Source organism: Halyomorpha halys, unplaced genomic scaffold, assembly GCF_000696795.3.
Source record: "Halyomorpha halys isolate HHAL.00 unplaced genomic scaffold, Hhal_1.1 Scaffold434.1, whole genome shotgun sequence".
In the NCBI taxonomy this organism is placed as follows: Eukaryota; Metazoa; Arthropoda; class Insecta; order Hemiptera; family Pentatomidae; genus Halyomorpha; species Halyomorpha halys.
This window is the reverse complement of record NW_027114127.1, coordinates 1,382,952-1,402,544: the sequence shown is the minus strand read 5'-3', so window position 1 is coordinate 1,402,544 and position 19,593 is coordinate 1,382,952. Positions and strand designations below refer to the sequence as shown.

Here is a 19,593-nt window from a genome sequence, read left to right as displayed (position 1 = left end):
TTTTTAATTTTTAGTTGGAAATATAATTGATGAAGGAACTGTATTTAATATCCAACTACTTCACCCTTATTGGCTAAAATTCAAAGTTATTGGTTCTATTTTGAAGAGTGAATTGACTTCAAACGGTGTTGATGACCTTGATTCTGTTGTAAGAAAATATATTTAATTTTTGTATGACCTTTTTTTTTGGTTCCTGATAAATATTGCTTATTCATATTTTTAGATGAAAATAATGAAGAGAAATCTTTCTTTGAGACCTAAACCTGTTTTAAAAAGTGTAAGTTTACCTACTACTGCTTTTGATCTATTCAATTGTTAAATTATATTAGCTTATATTTTGTTATCTGTGTAATTTATTTGTAGGATCAAAGAAATGGTGCTTGTTTCAAATGGTGAAAAAAAAATGAGGGAAATACATGTGTATTTATAAATCCCTTTTGTTTATTGGGTTTAGTGGTCATATATATAGTAGTATTGGAATATCAAGTTACCAACCAGATTGTGAAGGTCAAAATCATAGGCTCCACCTCAAAATGAATGTCAATGTTTACCCTACTTTAAAGTTGCAGGAAACAAATATCTTTAGTATGATTAGTACCAACTCTCTTGATTAATTTCTGTTTTGGATTTTAACTCAAAAAATTATTTTGAGCTGCTGGTCCAAGGAAAGATGCACTTAGGCCTGGTTTACATGGTGGAGATTGGTATGAGAGATGCGTATGTCATACAAAAAGTAACCTGTCGATAGTCTCCTACGATTTTCCATTTCAGAGGGGAATTGTTATAGATAAAATCTTCAATTGTAAAGGGGGCCACACCGTAGCTCAGGGGTTAGGCTCAAGTCTATCTTTCTGAGGTCTGCGGGCGGTACTGGTTCTAATCCGGCCTTGGGCGTTGATTTTTTCTTCATCAAGTGGCAGTCCCACAAAATGAAAAACTTGACACCCAACTGTGGTTAGAATAGGTTGGTGACCTGTAGATAGCTAGGCGAACATCACCTTCGACATGGATTGCCTTAAAAGGAAAAAAAAAAAAGTTGAGGCAATCAAAGTATGTTTAACTTCAGTAGATTAAATTCAAAAGTGAATTTTTCAGTTTTGTTGGTTTCTGGTCTACTTCTCAACAAGATTTAAAACAACAGCAATAACTTATTTTTGCTGAAGTTTTGTTATAACTTAATTCTCTGAAATTCCAGTCCTTATCATATACTAGCACCAAATCCAGCCCTCAAAATGTTATGAAGTATGGTGTTATTTATGTTAATGGTATTTTTATTTTATTTATAAGGGGAGCAAAGCACAAGAGTTCCCCTATTTCAACTTTTGGTGATATTAGGTTAAAAAATATTAGACATGTGTACCATTGGAGCCAAAAAAAAAATTAAACTCTGTTTATGTTATCGTATGCCGCCTTTGCTGTGGCTGTATTTGTTATATAATGAGTTTAATGTATAAAATATTTCAAAACCCAAAATTTGCTTTTAGTAAAGTAGATAAAAAAACTTTGTTAAAGAAAAATCAAGTCAGCTTCGGTTTTAGCGTGTCTTGAAACTCATCAATACATATTTTGATATAAATAAAAAAAAAAATGTCTTTCAATGCCCTTCGTTAAAAAAAAAAAGTTCATAACTAATCACAAATCATTTAAATCCAATGTATCTACAACTGTTAAAAAACTGAATGTCCGCTCTTTCAACCCATTATGAATATCATTTAGATTTTATGACTTTTTATGGGGAAAAGAACTGGTTAAAATAAAGAAAATTTCTTTAAACTTTTTTTTTAATATCTCTGGTTCTAATTTATTTACAAAGTGTACAAACTGTAACATTCTGTGTAGTTTAGACAGGCTTTAACCTATTTTGAGATTCTTGTAGATTAGTAGAGTGGTATTGAAGTTTGTGCAATTTTAGTGATTTAAAAATTTTTAAAAAATCAAAGGAACCCGGCGAAAATGGTAAGCAAAAAATAAATTGATTCCTATGAAAATTCCTATTTAGGAGTTTTAGTCATTTTAGAATTTAATTTTTCATCAAGGATCCATTGTCCGTCGAGTTGGCATCTTTTAAGGATCACAGCCACATCTTTGAAGGGACAAGATGGATATATGTTGATTTTTCGGTAAAAAAGGTAAGATTAATGAACACAATTATTCGTTATATACTTGTCCCTAAAAATAATAAACAAGAAACGAATAAAAAAGAATCTTTTTTAGATTTTATTCTTCCTATTATAACTTCCAGTTTAGTTATCATAGAATGTTCGTTGAAAATAAATCAAAGAAGGTAACCATCGAAGGATTAATATTTTTACCAGCAAAACAGCTGATGCTCTCATAGCAAATCTCTTCATCACATCTTATATTTTTGCATTTATTGTGTGAATTGTATGTATTTATGTACAATAATTAATTATGCTTGATTTTCAAGTTTCATTTACAATAATTTATTGTAATTATAGGTAATACAATTTTAAAAGTAATGATTGAATTTTATGAAGTAGAAATGAAATGGTAGGGTATTTCTTGGAATGATGCAGAATTACATATATTTTATTTACCCAACGTCTCAGAATGGATTTTATATATATGTATGTGTATGTGAGTGGGTAATGGGCCAAGGTCTGCTCCCCCTTGACGAAATCCTGCCTACGCCCATGATCACATGAGAAGTTTAGTTCTAAAATGGCGTTTTTTTTTTTAATTTTTTCATCAATTTATCTGTTTATTACCAATTCATTCTAGAAATATTTGAATAAAGTGGAAAACATCAGTTATTTATTTAAGAAACATAATTTCTTTTGTAAACCAAAAACAAATTTAAACATGAATTATACAATATATAATCTTCATTAATGTCATAAATACTTGGTTGTTGAATATTTAAATTGAAGCTCACTGCTTGTTGAAATGACCTTATAATGATTCGTTATAATTATTTTCAACTTCACAAATTCTCTTGAAATAGTTTTTGATCACTATAAAACAGTTCAGTATTTATTTAGTTTGTCTAAGTTATTGGTATTCACCATTTAGTGATTTTTTATAATTATTAAATAATACTTGCACTGAGATTTGAATTGAAATGATTTTCTTTAACAAGACATATACACATCTTGCCCATGTGAATTCTCAAAAAGAACTGACTAAATTCGTTTGATTAGTGTGTGGCATTGGCTAAAATAAATAAACAGGAAGATGGTCAGGGTTGCGGTCACAAGTGAAACGAAAATAGTTTACAACTATTTTTTATAATAAATTTACAACTATTTATAATATTATAAAAAATAGTTGTAAACTATTTTCGTTTCACTTGTGACCGCAACCCTGACCATCTTCCTATATATCAATTTTTACGGTCAACTATATATACATATATAAAATAAATAAACGGTTTTTTTTTCTTTTTACTTTTCTATTTGTTCTATAATTAATAATTAAAAATAATTGATAATTGGTTTTAAGTCTTTAAAAACTTAATCCACTTTGTTTACATAAAATAGCGCAGTTTACAAGTTCTTATTGCTGTTATATATATATATATATATATCGCTAATTACAAGTGTATGGTAATTGGTATTTGTTTTGTCTGGGCTGCATTGTTCCGGTCTCTTAACAAAATTCATTATAATATTGAAATTTAATAACCAATTGATACAAATATACATAAACATTATATTAATTAATCATCTTATTCATCCCTCTATTCTCAGTCCGCTGGTGTTCCTCAAGGTAGTATCCTTGGCCCATCCTCTACACCGTCTATACAGCTGACATTCCAACCAATCCTAACACTATCCTCACCACGTATGCCGATGACACATGTATGCTCGCTGTTAATAATAACCCATTAATTGTATCCCAAAATCTCCAATCCCATATCACAGCCCTCGAAGATTGGTGTCGTAATTGGAGGATTAAGATAAATTCCAACAAATCACCTTTACCCTTCGTCGTAAACCTACTGACTGCCCTACAGTTCCATTTAATGATGTTACTCTTACCCCTGTCGAACAGATCTGCTACCTTGAACTACATTTTGTACAAGTAATTAACCTGGAATCCTCACACCATACTGAAAAGACAGGAAACTGCACGTCGATTTCGACTATTACAGCACTTACTAGATAAATGGTCTAAACTTCCAACACATTACAAAAGACTGATTTACATGACTGTAAATAAGGCCAATCTGGACATATGAAGTTGAGCTTTGGGGCTCCACTAAACTTTCGAATTCCTCTCGTATTCAATCCTTACAATCCAAAATCCTTCGTAAAATTCTCAATGCTCCTTACTTTGTCACAAATAAAATCATACATAAAGACCTTAATGTTCCCTATGTAACCGATCTAGCCCGAACCAGATATCACTCCTTCGATTATAAACTCTCTAACCACTCAAACCCCCTAGTTTCTAATCTTGCATCCTCTACAATCCTTCGAGGCGCCTGAAAAGAAGATGGCCACGAGACCAGCTAATGTAAATGTTATTAGAGTGCTACCAATGGGTAGTTTCTCTACACGCCTGTAACACTCCAATTTAACTCAGATCAGATACATTTACTAAATGTATTATAATGTACAGTTGTAAATTGCAATAAATAAATATAAAAAAAAATTAATTATCTATCAATATTTAAAAATTAATTAAGATTTTATTATCCTATGTTTCAGGCTAATGAAGGAGGTATTTCAAAGAAAAATTTTAATCTGAAAAACAATAAGTGTGATACTTCAGGTATATGAAATACAATATTTTTATACCAAAAAAAAAAAAAAAAAAACCTTGGTTTGTATATAATCTTCATTATTCCAGGGGAAACTGTGATTCACAAATACTGTAGAATGAACAATCATAAAGCTCTGAGTGCTGCATTGAGAAGCAAAGAGGTCAATGTAAACATTGCGGATAATGCAGGTTGGACACCCTTACACAATGCAGCTCATTATAATTCTATTGATTGCTTCAAGTTACTTATCAAGCACAGATTAACTGCTCCTGCAGGTAATTTTTTTTTTTTGTATTATTTTCTGTGTGTGACATCTTACCTCATGCCAAGTAATTTAAATGTTTTTTAATTCATTATTTTCAGAAGCTGATAAACTAAATATATTTTCTCTTAATAGTGATAATGATACTCCTCTATCATGTGCTGTAAAACAAGGAAATGATAAAATTGTTGACATTTTATTGAACAGTGGAGGTAAAAAAAGTTCTCTCATTATAGAAATATGTTTTTTGACCTTAGATGGAATTTTCATGCAGTAAAAGAACCCCAAAATATGCTGTATAATAAGCAGTAACACTTAAAATTGAATGGGTAAATAGATGAAGGGGTTATGTTACAATGTGAATTTTAAGAAAACAAGTTTTAATTTTTTTTTTAGCTTGTTTTGAAGTGTACATAGCCCCTTCTACATCTAGGTATCTCAGTAAATAATTGGATTTTGAGGTTAGAGTATCTTGCACTAGTTGAGTACCTCATACTAGCTATTCCTTCATACCTTCCCCCTTCATAGACACTAAAGATTTAAGAAATATTACATAGCTCCTTCATCCACTTACCCCTTCAATTATTAAAATAACTATTATTCTCAATGATTTGCTAATTAAAAGATTTAAATCGAGACTGAAGTTACAAATTGAACTAAAGATGCATAGATGATAAAATAATGATCTGTTTAAACTAATATCAACAATCTTTTTATGAGAATTTATCAGTAAAGTATTTTTTAAATTTCTTTTGTTGCTTATTATAGCTATTATTATTATTATAGTATGTTTTATGTACCATATTTATTTATTTTTTTATATCTCCAGTAATATATCAAAATAAAAATTTTTATGACAGTTTAACATGATTTAAACAGTTAAATGTAAGTTCATTTCTTTTTATAAAAGTTTGCAAATTAATCTTATTTTATCAAAATTCAGTGTCTTAATATTAGTTTTCTTTTTAACTTTTGAATTTAATTAATGAAATTATATTTCCTTCCAAGCTGGTGTCACAGTATGGAACAAAGTTTCTTCAGGGTGTTCAGCTATTCAGCTTGCCAAAACTAAACAGATGGAGGAAACACTGATCAAAGGTTGGGAAACATCTACTTCACTATACAGACATTTAAACCTGGCTCCTCTTGAAATAGATTTAATATACCATATGATAACATCTTATTGTAAACTATACCATGTGAGCGAATATCCCATGACACTGGATCTGAAATTATCTAAACCTGACTCTTATTATAATTTTGATTATATTCAGTATTGTAAGGATGAAAACACTCTTGTAGCTCTTTGTGAGCTTGTTGAAAAATTGAGTACCTCTCGTTCAAATCCTAAAAACTTAAAAAGGATTTTGTTTTATTTAAAATGTATAATTAATTAGAGTGCAAGTTATTTTAAACATATTTATTGATCGTGTAGGTTTGTATTAACTCTGTGATTTACTTAATTTATTGTTGTTTTGTTTTATATTATGTTATTATTCACAAATATGGTCATTATATTTTTAACGTGAAGTCATATCTACTAGATCACCATGTGTTTTTTATAATTTGTTAATTTAAAAATGTTTTCATGGTGATAAAAATAAAGATTGCTAGATTGACACTTTTAACATTACTACTATTTTTTTTTCTCCAAGATATTAAAGAAAATTTCAAATAATGAGTACATAAATAATATTTAGTTTTACTCATTATAGCATGCTTACAATTTTAATTTAATGTCCATTTGGCAGAGAAAATAACCTTTTAATTGCATCTTGGGTAGAGAAAATGTATAAAAAAAAAAAAAAAAAAAAAAAAGCATATCCATTTATTGTTTTAATAGGGAATAAGCATTTTCCCAATAATAATAAATCTTATCATGAAGATGAACTGAATTAACCCTTCAATGGCTAGTATTGCCCCAAGCATCAAATAAAGGGAATGTCCCGATCATAACTGTTGAGTTATGTGTCCTTAGATTGCAGAAAAATGTGCATACTGGTTTAGAATTGCTTGTAAGTGTGTCCTAACCAAGATATGGTTTTTGTGGAAAACATACAGCCTTATTACAGTAATGGGAAAGAACATACAGTGCTTTTGAAAAATTTATTCTGTTCATTAGCAGTTTTTCCAAGTGAGAAAGGTAAGTTTTCTTTAGTATAATTCTCGCTTAGATAATATAAGTAATTATGCAAACAAATAAAATGAATTTCATTTTTTCAAGAATTTTCCCCAAAACAAAAAAAAAATGTTTATATACCTTTTATTTAGCTGAACTCATAATTATTTTTATTTTTCAATAAAAAATTTATAACAAATTAAATTAATTTTTTCCAATTTTATGATCTTTTTATCTAACATATATTAATAAAGGTAAAATTATTTATAAAATATCTCATACAAACATACCTATTTCTTGGAAATGGTCATTATTTATCAGAATATACCTATTTCTGATATAATTTTCTATAATTAATAAAATAAAAAATATATATTATTGTAATATATGTATTATTATAACTGATTGTTAGAACTAATAACCATTACATCAGCTGAAAACAAATTTATCCTGTACCTGGGGGTTTATTAGCATTAAAGGTTTGAGAAAAAAAATGTTGCAGAAAATCTTTACATTTATTTGTGATTCAGTAAAAGGGTGTGTTTAAAGATATTATTACAATGCAATTATATTTTTAAAAATATAGATTGCATAAAAAAGATAACAATAAAACCAATTAAATTTAGGACAAAGGGTAGCAAACATCAAATGAAAAATATGCTGTCCGGGATACTCTATAGTATGGTGTGAGAAATTCCTGTTTAAATACAATGGGTCTGACTCTTGTGAGGTACAGTTGAGTGAGTGACCCCTTATAGTTCAACCAGCGCTGGGTGAAGGGTGGCCATCTAGTCATGTACATACAATTTAACTCCTATTATCCTAACTAAATTGGGGGGAAACAAAAATTACTATGAAGGTACAATCATTGGTCTTATATTCCAGTCTGGTATTTTCAGTATCGAGTTTATGTCTCATCACCCCCTTCATCGAACTTCACCTGTTCCTGTTCACTCTCTCTCTCTTTATTTCTTTTTGCAATAACATACTTCATACTTCACTGACGCTATCTATAATTTGTGACTTTATAAGTTTATTAATTAAAAATGAGTCGCCAAACATAAATAAATTGAGTAATAAAGAGAAAATAAAAAATAGTGGAACAGTTGAAAGACAGCAGTCAGTGTGGCAATGATTCTGGCATGAAAGTAAAAATAAGGAATCAGAAGTAACTGACAAAACCTTCCTCCTCCTTCAGGTGAAGTTGCTAATGGCACTCATAAAAAGAAGTTGAAAACTACGACATTGCCAACTAAACTGAAAAGTTTTGCAAAAGAGAAAATGTGCTCCAGAACAGTAGGTCAGTAGAGACTGCATCACAGTGATGGGGTATGATATTTCAAAATAGGCAAAGGTTACTTCAAAAATCTGTAAAACCATGGGCTTTTAAGGATTTATAAAATTTGCTGGTGACCTAAAAAAGCAAACATGTTAGTCAACTGATATACTTTTATAATGATATGACAGAATTTTCATTTAAAGTAAAAAAATATGAACGGATGAACCAGAAAGGTTTTACTGATCATAGACGATGCAATCCCTCACTTGAGGATCTTGAGATATAAAATGGATAATTAAATGCATGTTTCTTCCATCTATAATTACAAAACTGCTTCAATCCATGAATCAAGATATTATTTAGTACACCAAACATCTTTATCGACAGCAACTGCTTCCTCAATGTGAAGAAATGGTTCAATTCCTTGAGGAAAAGAAAACTATGGAAACAACTACAATTTATTATTTAAATCAAATTATTCACAATAATTTTTAAAAAGTATATCTTATTCATTAATGACAGTTGTTTCTTTTTTCATTGATTCCACTAATTTAGACAATTTTGCTTCTACGACTTTCAAATCTTCTTCCGAAACAGTAGGGGGAACACCACAGTATGCCTCTTCTTTCATAATCCATTTTAAAATTTCTATCTTATCCATCAGGTAACTTACTTTTTGAGAGTCAAGTTCTGCCTTATATTTTTCAAGTTTCTCTGATACAATATTTTGACAATATGTATCTGTAAGCATTCGCATAGAGCGTTTTCTTTCTACTCGTTTGTAGACTTCTCTGCAATAAATAAATTTTTTAAGAGGCATAATTGAGCTTCCAAACAATTAAGTAAGATTAGTAATACCAAGAACCAAATCCTCAGGCACAAACATTAATATGGAATTAACAAATATTACAGCAAAAAAAATCAAAAGTCAGATGTTAATAACATTATGGAATAACATATTTCCTTTGGGCATGTAAGTTCTTTTATCATTAAGAATATAAATATAAAAAAAAAAAAAATAAATAATCCTATTCAATGCAATATAAAAAAAGGATTGAATGCCAAGTATTAAAAGAATAAGTAAAAAATATTTCATAATTTTTATAGAAAAGTGTTTAGTGATGTACCAACCCAAAAATCCTTAAAAATTAAATCTGATTACCTAATTGTTCGATTGCTTATGTCCAAACAGTAATTTGACAAGAGACATGGAACCAAAATTGTTCCTTGATATATAAAACATAGAATGCGAGGACAAAAATAATTTTTATTTTCTATATTCAAAGTTTCTCAACCTTCCATGGTGATGAAGTAAAAAAAAAAAATTGGTCAGTATATCTTCTTGACCATTTCTACTGGATAGGTAATTATATTTATTTCAAGGTTTAATAATTCAATTTATTATGTTTGTTTCTTATTAAATTAGATTTGTCATTTGAAAATCAAATCTATAGGCTCTGTGTTTGAAACATGCTCTTCAAGGAAAATAATTTTTTGCATGAAAATTGATAACGGGGTATTTCCCCAAATTTAACTCCAAACTTTGACCACATCAGATATGCCGTTTTCAAAACATAGGTATCCCAAGAAAAATATGTTTAAGCACATGTAAGCCAAAGTAGTGGAACCAACTAGGTACCAACCCATACAATCCTTGAGCGTTTCTACAAAAGTGGGTCAAGTATGCCCTAACACAAATTTGAATATATACAGACATGAACCAAATTTGTCCTTTGATGTTTAAAAAGCAATAAAAATTTTTAGATTCTGCAAATATAAATTATTTCATTATCTGCATGAATAAAAAGCTTTCCTACCTTCGGTAGTAAAAAAGCAAAAATGTATAAAATAGATTTATTCATTATGCTATTAAAATATACATTATTATACCTATTGACAAACCTTGACAGTCATTGATTTGATAATAAAATAAATTATTATACCAACTAATTACCAATAAAAACACACAAAGTTACTGAGGGAATTTAAAGCAATGTATACTCCATTATAGGCATGTAAAACTAAGTTCCAGTAACAATAGCATGAACTTGAAAAACATTCAACAAACTAAAATATGTACCAGAAATTGATCAATAATTGATTTGATAAGATATTTAATTAATGCTTGTTGGAAAAATATATTGGCATCATGTGATACGTAAGAAAGACCAGATCAAATTCTTAAAAAATTGAAGAAATCGCTGAATTGACTCAGATAAAAAATATGGCACGAGATAATCAGAAAGAACTAATTAAATCTCAAGATAAGGAGATGGTCTTGCTGAAGAAGAATTAAACGAGGGCATTGAAAGAAACATCAGAGCCCAATAATGTATGGTAAAGGAGTTGGGATGAGACACCATCCTAGAGGAACAGATCAAACATAACTGTTGATACACAGAACCGAAAAGGACTTTGCTCATTCAGTAAATTAGAATAAGTTATTACATTAATTGTAGAAAATAAGTTATTACAACTAACTAAGAACAGAAATATATTGTTATTTACTTACCGAGGAGGAAATGGCTTGTAAATAAGATCCAATTTTTCTATTATATACTCAAAGCATTTATAGTCCCATATCCTTATCTTTTTCAATAATTTTTTTCTCTTATCAATAGTTTCTTTTAATCTAACTTTGGTTCTTTTATCATGTGGGTATTTCTCTGTAAATCTCTGCATGTCTCTTATATCTGCAGTCATTTTGGCAACTAGAAAAAAAAAAGTAGTATCTATTTTACTAGTATTAAGAAATAAAACATACTTTGGATAACTCAAAAATGCTTAAAAGATTTTGATTTTTTTTTATTAACAGCAAAACTGAAACTAAAGCATACGGTTAATTATACCAATAAACAGAGAGGACTGACCTTTAATTATGTTTAGATTATAGTAAGCACAAGGTTAGGAATCAAAGTAACTAACAGAGAAATTTATAAAATCATTTTTTTTTTTTCCATTTTACTTTCACTTAGCTCATATAGTATATACGGAACAATATAGTGAGGGAAAGTATTACGATGGTGCCAAATCCGAGTCTTTGACGGAAATGCACATATTGAAGTCCCCCGAGTCCAAATAACCAAGTTTCACAATATGGTCTGTATGTGTTTTTGAACAGTCTAGCTCAAAAATGAAAAGTCATAAGAAACTTAAATTACATTTATAAGATGGGTGTTTATAACTGAAATGTAACATCTTTTTTGCAAAAAAAAAATCGACTGTAAGAGTCACTTAATAGAATCGAATTTTCATATTTTTTTTCATTTTCTCCTCTCAAACAATTTTAATTAGACTTCATAATCAATAAAAAAAATTAAGTGCTTTTTAATACCAGATAGGTCTTATCCTCATTGAGATGGTCTAACAAGGCTTAATGAGCCCATTTTCAAAAGAAATAACCAGTTAACATTGCTACCAATAATAAACACCATATAAATACAGAATTTTATAAATAACTAAAGGTGAAAAATTAAATCCCATTCGAACAGCAAAAGCAGAGACCACCCAATCTTTTCTGATTGTATTACTGCTTCTTTATCTTTTGTTAAGCTTTTGTATTCTTAGCAGAACAAAATCTATATTTGTTATTCCCACTTTGAGAAACCCTTTAAGTACATATATTCATAACAGAAAAAAAAAATATTTTATTTCCTCTGTTCATAAAATTTTTTTTTGCAAAAATCACATAAATAGGAATAACTCCATCATGGGCCCATCGGTTATTTATAGATATGGTTATTTAGCATACCATATGTATGCTACTCACTAAACCACTAAGTCCTTCCACATGAATTTTTAGAGGAATAATCCAAAGGAAAAGATCATATTAACAATAGGAAGATAAATTAAAAAAAAAAAAATGATTTAGAAACAATATGGAGCAGCTTCAAATGTTGCAGCTGAAAGGATGAAAATGAATAATGACTGATTACAGAATAGTTGTAGGAGGTTAAAAGGCTATATAAACTGCCTTGCCTAAAAATTGTACTTACTCAAAATTAAAAGTACAATTAGAACATTTTAAGAAAATAATGGAATATTTTTCAGAATACCTACTGATAGCTCACGTCACATCAATAATAGTTACTCAGTAATTAGAACAGGTTTCACATATTTCTGTAACATAAACTTAAATATCTGTAAAGTTACCACTGGTAGCTAGAAACCCCATCGCATTTGTACCAGTACCGTTTGATTACTAATCAAATCAATTTTTGAGAGATTGAAGGTCAGAAATATATATATATATGTGTATATCCAACCAGTAAAAATAATTATAAATAACTATATCAAAGATTACACACATTAGCAATAAAAAATTTTATCATCCATTATTAATAATTATGAAATAGCATAAAATCAACTCTCATACCCCTAACTTCAGGAGATTTTGTATCGAATTCATGCCTTTTAACTCTGTCTGAATACTCCTTCCTTAGGTAGCTAACGGTTGATTTATATGGTAAAAATTCCAAGGTGAAGAGTTTCTTCACGTTTTCATCAGCTCTAAAATACGTTTAAAAAAAAATTATGTTAAGATAAGAGCATTGATATAATTTAAGATTGATAAACAAATAAATTATAAGAAAGTAAAAGATACACAGATTCTGAGATAGAACAACCTAAATCAAATTACTTTAAAGCACTAGACACAAGGCTCAACTCTATCTAATCGCAAAAATGTTTAATACTGTAATAAATACATACTTCCAATTTGCCAAGGAGAAATCTTTTACCTATTTAGTGCCTAACAGCTAATCTTTGATTAAGGACAACAAAAAATTCGTAATTAATTAATGTAAATTTTGAAATGAAATGGTTGCATACCAATAGAATAACTAAATCATATATGGATAAAAAAATAAATAAATAAAACAACACCTCAGGAAGTGTTTAAGTAAATTACAGGAAGTAAAGAATTGGTGCTGTACTTTTTTAATTCTTCCAAGTCTTGAAACTCAGGAGCCAAAGTCTTTAAATCTACCTTTTTTAAAGGCTCTAGATCACCACTTTTTTCTGGCCTAATGCACGGGATTTTTTCTGGTCTAACCCATTTGATGGGTAGACCTGATTTGAGGCCATAATTAACGCTGTGCTTGTGTAAAAACCTGGACAAAAAGTTCACATTGAAACAATACGTTCCCACATCATTTATCTTGCCTTTGCTCTTAAGAAGAGCTCCCAAAAAAATTCTAGGGCTGAGAGTACCCATACCACAATATTCAGTAATTAACTACCAGAAGGTTATATAACCTATTAGCAAAGAGGTAGAGGTATAAAACAATGAAAGAAACATTAAATTTTAAGAATCCATAACCTTATCTATCTATAATTGAATTTTTTAAAAAAAAGTTTAACTTCATAAATGCTCTTCACATTAAAATTGGCAGAGTTCAGCAATCTAAAAAATAAAATAAATTGTTCACATTCATTAATATTTGTTGAGCCTTATCCCGAAAACTGACAAATATTTACGTTCTTACTTATTCATTACATTCCGTTTTTATCTTACGGTTAATATTAAGGTTGACAAAGAGTCGTAATTTATATTTGTTGATTTAAAAATAAAATGACAACTAACTTCGTAGTTAGAGAATCATGTGCATGCTGTAATCTGCAAATACAGACTTTTTCGCTAATTTTTATATTGTGCAAATATGCTATTTATTGCAATAGCTTGTTAAATATAAAGTGAAGCTTAGTGTTTCTTAATACGAGCTTATTTCAATAAGACTATTTTACCCCCTGGGCCCTGTTTCATAATGAGAGCTAATAGTATTATCTCATAGTACAAGTGTAGAAACTAGTGTGGTAATAACACTAATACTTATTTTTTTTCATGATAGGGATGACTATTAGTGATATTACAGGAATTAAAAAATACTAAAGTACAAGTTGCTATTGTACAAGTCAGTGTAATTGTATTAAGGTAAATCTACAAGACTAATAGTATTAGTTTGTACTTTATTATGAAACAGGGCCCAGATGTTTCTTCATATAGAACTATTTCAATAAGCTTGGCTTCTAAGTATTGGCTTCAATAATTTAATTATGAACCGTCATATCACAATAATTTAACTTCCGAGTACTATTATAATTTGTTGTAAGGTCGTTTATTTATCTTTTATTGAAAATGATTTAAATTCTTTTATAGTAACATGACACAACAGGTTACAAATATACAATTAGTTTTCCAACATTAACTAAATCGTTCAATATATAATAATACATATCCTAGCATAATATTTGTTATTAAATTTCATACAGAGCCACAGAGAAATATCGGAGTATATTATATAAACCTAACATAAATGCACAATTTTTACACTTTTGAATTGATATTAAATTTATTGAAGAAACTCGACCACCATAGGCCGCATTTCCATTTGGCCAAAATCACCAATGATCAAAGTGGATCGATGGAGAAGGATGAACAACGAGGGAGGGGGACGAACAATCACGTACCCCACGAATACTGAGTAACAGTGAGATTCCTCCAAATAGGGAATCCGGTCTGTGTTTTGTAATTGTCTGAGATCTGGTGGCTATATATGTATTCTAGATGCAATCGTGAACGAAAATTGGCCGTTGCCAGTTTTTTACATAAATTTATTTCACTCACTGAAAAAGAGAACAGAAAGCGGTAGTGGCTAATAAAACTGAATTAAGAGAGATAAAGTCTTATACTTTGCTCTCAAAAACACTTCGAATTGAAACTGACGAAAACTTTCAAGATTTTACGAAAATGTCACCGGAGGATTTTAACTAAGAGTCAAGACAAATTTTGAGTCTTCGATTGTTTGCTAAATTTTTCATTTTATTCTTATATTAAAAAATAAATGAGTGTTATAAAGTTCTTTATTAAAGTAGTTATAAATATAATTTAGGTATATTTACTACAGCATAACCACGTTTATCAGGACCGAGACATCGCCGGTGAATCCGTTGTATAGAAAAGAATAGAAATGCAATTTTAATCTGATTTAAGTATCAAGTAAAGATTAAAGTGCAATCAGAACTTAATATATATATATGATAACAAGTGTATAAGATAAGTACTATTATCAAAAAAGCATTGTAATAACAACTAATAAACTATGTGGAAGGTAAAATAAATGACAGTCTTATTCAAGTATTTAGAGTGTTCAGTTCATTTCTACTTCTTTCTTATTTTAATTTTATTAAGTATTTTAACTGGTGCAGAAACTTGGGAAAATTAAGTAAGTTGTGTTAGTGCTTGAACAAAAGAAATTTTAAGAAGTCCATAATCTCAAGACTGATACTGTATATTGAAAGATATGCGAGATAAGTTATAGGTTATTGCTTAGATACTATCATGTATTGGTTAGATACTGTAGTGCCATTTATTTAATCTCAAGGCACAAACATGGTCGAACAGAGTGAACCTATGGACCAGGCTAGTGGAAAGAACACCATTATATCTACTGGCAATCCCCCGATCGCTCAGGTGGTCAATAACAATTCTGAGTTAATACAACAAAAATGGACGAGAGTGAAGACGGCTACCGCCACATACTTAAAAAATGCTGTCTCAGAGTTAAAAAGATTCGGTGGAGAATTAGGGCACCTTAATCATTTTTAAAGAGAGGAAATCAAATTCATAATCTGATAGAGGGAAGAATCGAAGCAGAATTGTGGATGCTCTAGATGCCACGGAATTAAGGGCGTCTTTGGTAGGAAGGTTCTAATTGGCATACATGCGGATGAGCTAACTTCCTGGGATGAGATTACTAAAAGACAGAAAAAGGCATACGGAGGAGGACGCTGGACGCCAGAAAAGGACGTCTATCGTCACTTCACGGAAGTGAGAAAGTCCAGAAAATCAGATTACAGTTTTGCTGAAAAAATGCTGAATCAAAATACAGTCATCTCAGAAAAACTAATCGAGACTGTAGGACAGACGGAAGCGTCACAACAGCTAGCGATTTTTGACAAAATTTTGATGGTACATTTAGGACGGAACTTGATTGTACGAGAAAAATTAGCTGAGGAAAAGTCACATTGCAGCAAACTGTCCTTCGGTCAAGTGCTTTGAATGTGGGGACAAGGGTCATATCGCAAGGGCATATCCCTGGATATACCGATGGAACTCAGTCCCAGAACCATTGAAAGTGAACACGGACAGAACAAGACGTCACATAGAAGTTCCTACGTTAAGTTCAGAGAAATATTTAGATAAGAGTTCAAGCGATGAAGAAGATAAATCTAGTTGGGCACGGGTGTCAATAAAAACAAATGAACAGGCGGACAAGAGTTACAAGTCAAAAAGAGCGGACCAGAAGCAGGAAGCTACCATCTGAGGAGACGAGGGCAACCCACGCAGACGAGAGCTTATAAACAATTTGTGTGGAGTGTGGGAGAGGTTGCCCATAGTGCAGGGGCGTAGTGATAGATTTAAAGTGCTTATTGATACTGGGAGAACCAATACCTGGATTAGTAGAGGGGTGCTGAAGGAGCTGGATGAAGCAAACGTATGTAGATGTTCTGTTATCAATTTGAGCAGCCCTAGTAGAGTACTGGGGGAGTACGAATGGGATCTCGAGAACCTCACTGGGTTGAAAATGGGGGCGGTAGTCCATGTGTTGGAAGATCTAACATTCAATATATCTTGATCGGGTGCGATGTTCTGGATAAGGCCGGTTTTCAGATGCCGGGTAGCCGGGGACGCTGGAAAATGATCCCAGACTTGAAGATATGTTCGATCGCTTAGCGGGAGCCCGTGTTTTATCAACACTTGATCTCAAATCCGGTTACCATCAAGTTAGGATGCGGGAGGAAGATATAGAAAAGACAGCATTTACGTTTGGCAAAGGGCATTATGAATTCACTCGAATGCCGTTCGGGCTTAAGAATGCATCTCTTGCATTCCAACGATTGATAGACGAGTTTCTTCGCGGACTAGGAGAAGACTATTACCGAATCTACATGCATGACCTTATAGTTTTTAGTCCTTCCCCATCGCGTCATATAGCACACCTTAAAGTTGTATTTCCACGTATTCGGGAATTTGGATTAGGGTTGTCAAAGAAAAATTCCATTTTTTTCAGGAGGAAATAACATTTTTAGGACACCTGCACAGCATACAGCTGTCAGATACTGAATCGAGATATAGCGCGAACTGTTAGCCACCGTCTGGGCAGTCGACCATTATCGCCCGTATTTGTTTAGTAGGCGTTTTACTCTACGCAACGATCATAAACAGTTGCTTTGGACAGACGGCCTTAAAGGGTCATCAGCGAGAGTCCGACGCTGGAAAGAAAAGCTACATACTTACAACTTTCAAATTATCCACCAAAAAGGATCACAAAATGTTGTCGCGTACTGGCTTTCGAGGGCTCTATATGCGAACCCTCTCCATGACGCAGGCCCCTCTCATGTTGCTCAAGATAATATATTGGAAATAAAATCATCTTAGATCGTATTAAACACCTGTTGGAAACGGAGAGGATAGGAGCCGGTAGAAACATTATTTTATGTTCTAAAATCGTGGAACCGATAAAAGATCCGGAGCGCCAAAAAGAGTTAGTTAAAGTCTACCATGAAGGAAAAACTAACCATCGCGGGATACCTGAAACTGAAGCCGCATTGCGTCGCAGGTATTATTGGCACCACATGCGTCGTTCGATTAAGAATGTTTTGCAGGCATGTACAGTATGTCACTCATACGCCAAATTCACCACTATTAGACATGCAGGTGGACATTTTTATTTGGTAGGGTTCACATTGGCAAACCTTATTAGACAACTTTAGTAAATTTGCTATGGCATATTCCTTGCCAACCAAAACATCTGATGCCGTTTGGGAGGGTATGTTTGCCTTGATGTCGTGCTATGGTGTACAGCAAACCATTACGTCTGACGGTGGGAGGGAATTTCGAAATGATCGTACCACCACAGAATGTTCAGAGTTTAACATAAAATGGCATTTCAATTCCCCCCGGGAACCCACAAGGGTGCGGGTGCATTGAACGCCTACACAATACTCTAGGGGAACATCTTCGGTTGTTCCAATTACATAAATGACTGGGAGCTACTGCAGCAATGCCTAGAGCGGTATTGGCATACAATAACACAATTCATTCTGCCACGGGGTTTACGCCAGTAGAAGTTTGTTTCGGCCACCCAGTACGAAGAAGTGGAGATTTGCTAACAACGGCATACACGCATCTAAGAGACGCTGTAATTCACTAACGTTGGCAACTAGCCGACATTTCCCAGCGGGTGCACTCCAGACTTCTCAAAGAAAAACTTTCCAGGGCGAATCGCATTTCCTTGGCGGTACCAGATGATTCCCACAAAGTTTCATTAGGTATGGCGGTATATTGTCAACCATCGTCCGGCCTTCGCAATGGGAATCAGCGCTATAAAGGGCCTTTCACAGTGGTAGCGTTACGAGAGCACAGCATAGCTTCCATCCAAGAGATAACTGGTGCTCAGAGGGTTAGGAATACCCACGTACGGCACCTCCGCATCCCTCTCGATCCAGGCATGTAAAATCATAATTTGTTTCTCCCTTTCTTTCAGTCTTATTAGCTATGTTATTTTAATATATTATTTTCTTGTGGTTATTATAATATGCATATATAGTAGAATTTATAGCTCGTGATCTTATTGTACACTTTTGCTCAAGGAATTGTTCTTTAGTTTTTTATTATTATGCTTTATGTCTTTCATTTTGTAAACTCGAAGTTCACTTTGTGAACTGGGATGGGGGTGATAAGTAATGTATGTGATAACAAGTGTATAGGATAAGTACTATTATCAAACTAGCATTGTAATAACAACTGATAAACTATGTGGAAGGTAAAAATAAATGACAGTATTACTCAAACATTTAGAGTGTTCAGTTCATTTCTACTTCTTTCTTATTTTAATTTTACTAAGTATTTTAACTTTATATATATTAGTGTATATGTGAACAGCTACAACCCTTGAAGGGTGAAGGGTTTAGTACTTTTTAAGGAAGTATATAGTATAAATATAAAGTATTTATTGCTTATAAACTATTTTCTTTTTATCTTTACAACTTTTTTTTGTCCCTGCAAAATGGCCACAATCAGCAAATGAGCTCAACCGATCCTAATGCCAAAAATAAGTGAACTAAGTGCCGCTACTCGCGAAAACATTATATTATTTCGATGAAAGGAATATGGTCCGGGTGCGGTCAAGAAAAACTCAAAT

General features: G+C 31.6%; 2 protein-coding genes across 2 annotated transcripts in view; one reads left to right on the top strand and one right to left on the bottom strand.

Annotated features, from left to right (window-relative positions):
• The window catches only part of LOC106682695 (uncharacterized), a gene marked incomplete at its 5' end in the record, with an annotated part of 15,765 nt that extends 9,144 nt beyond the window's left edge, over positions 1–6,621 (top strand). The window contains 6 exon segments of the mRNA XM_067051372.1: positions 15–148; positions 224–277; positions 4,674–4,737; positions 4,816–5,004; positions 5,093–5,203; positions 6,000–6,621. Coding sequence (XP_066907473.1) covers positions 15–148; positions 224–277; positions 4,674–4,737; positions 4,816–5,004; positions 5,093–5,203; positions 6,000–6,388 — 941 coding nt within the window.
• Positions 6,622–8,829: 2,208 nt separating this feature from the next.
• bonsai (28S ribosomal protein S15, mitochondrial) lies at positions 8,830–13,647 on the bottom strand. Its single transcript, XM_014423702.3, has 4 exons — positions 13,324–13,647; positions 12,765–12,898; positions 10,902–11,100; positions 8,830–9,180 (listed from the first exon to the last, which is right to left on the bottom strand). Exons 1-4 carry the CDS (start codon positions 13,602–13,604, stop codon positions 8,895–8,897), a joined length of 900 nt encoding a protein of 299 aa, XP_014279188.1. The 5' UTR covers positions 13,605–13,647; the 3' UTR covers positions 8,830–8,894.
• Between the last annotated feature and the right edge of the window lie 5,946 nt (positions 13,648–19,593).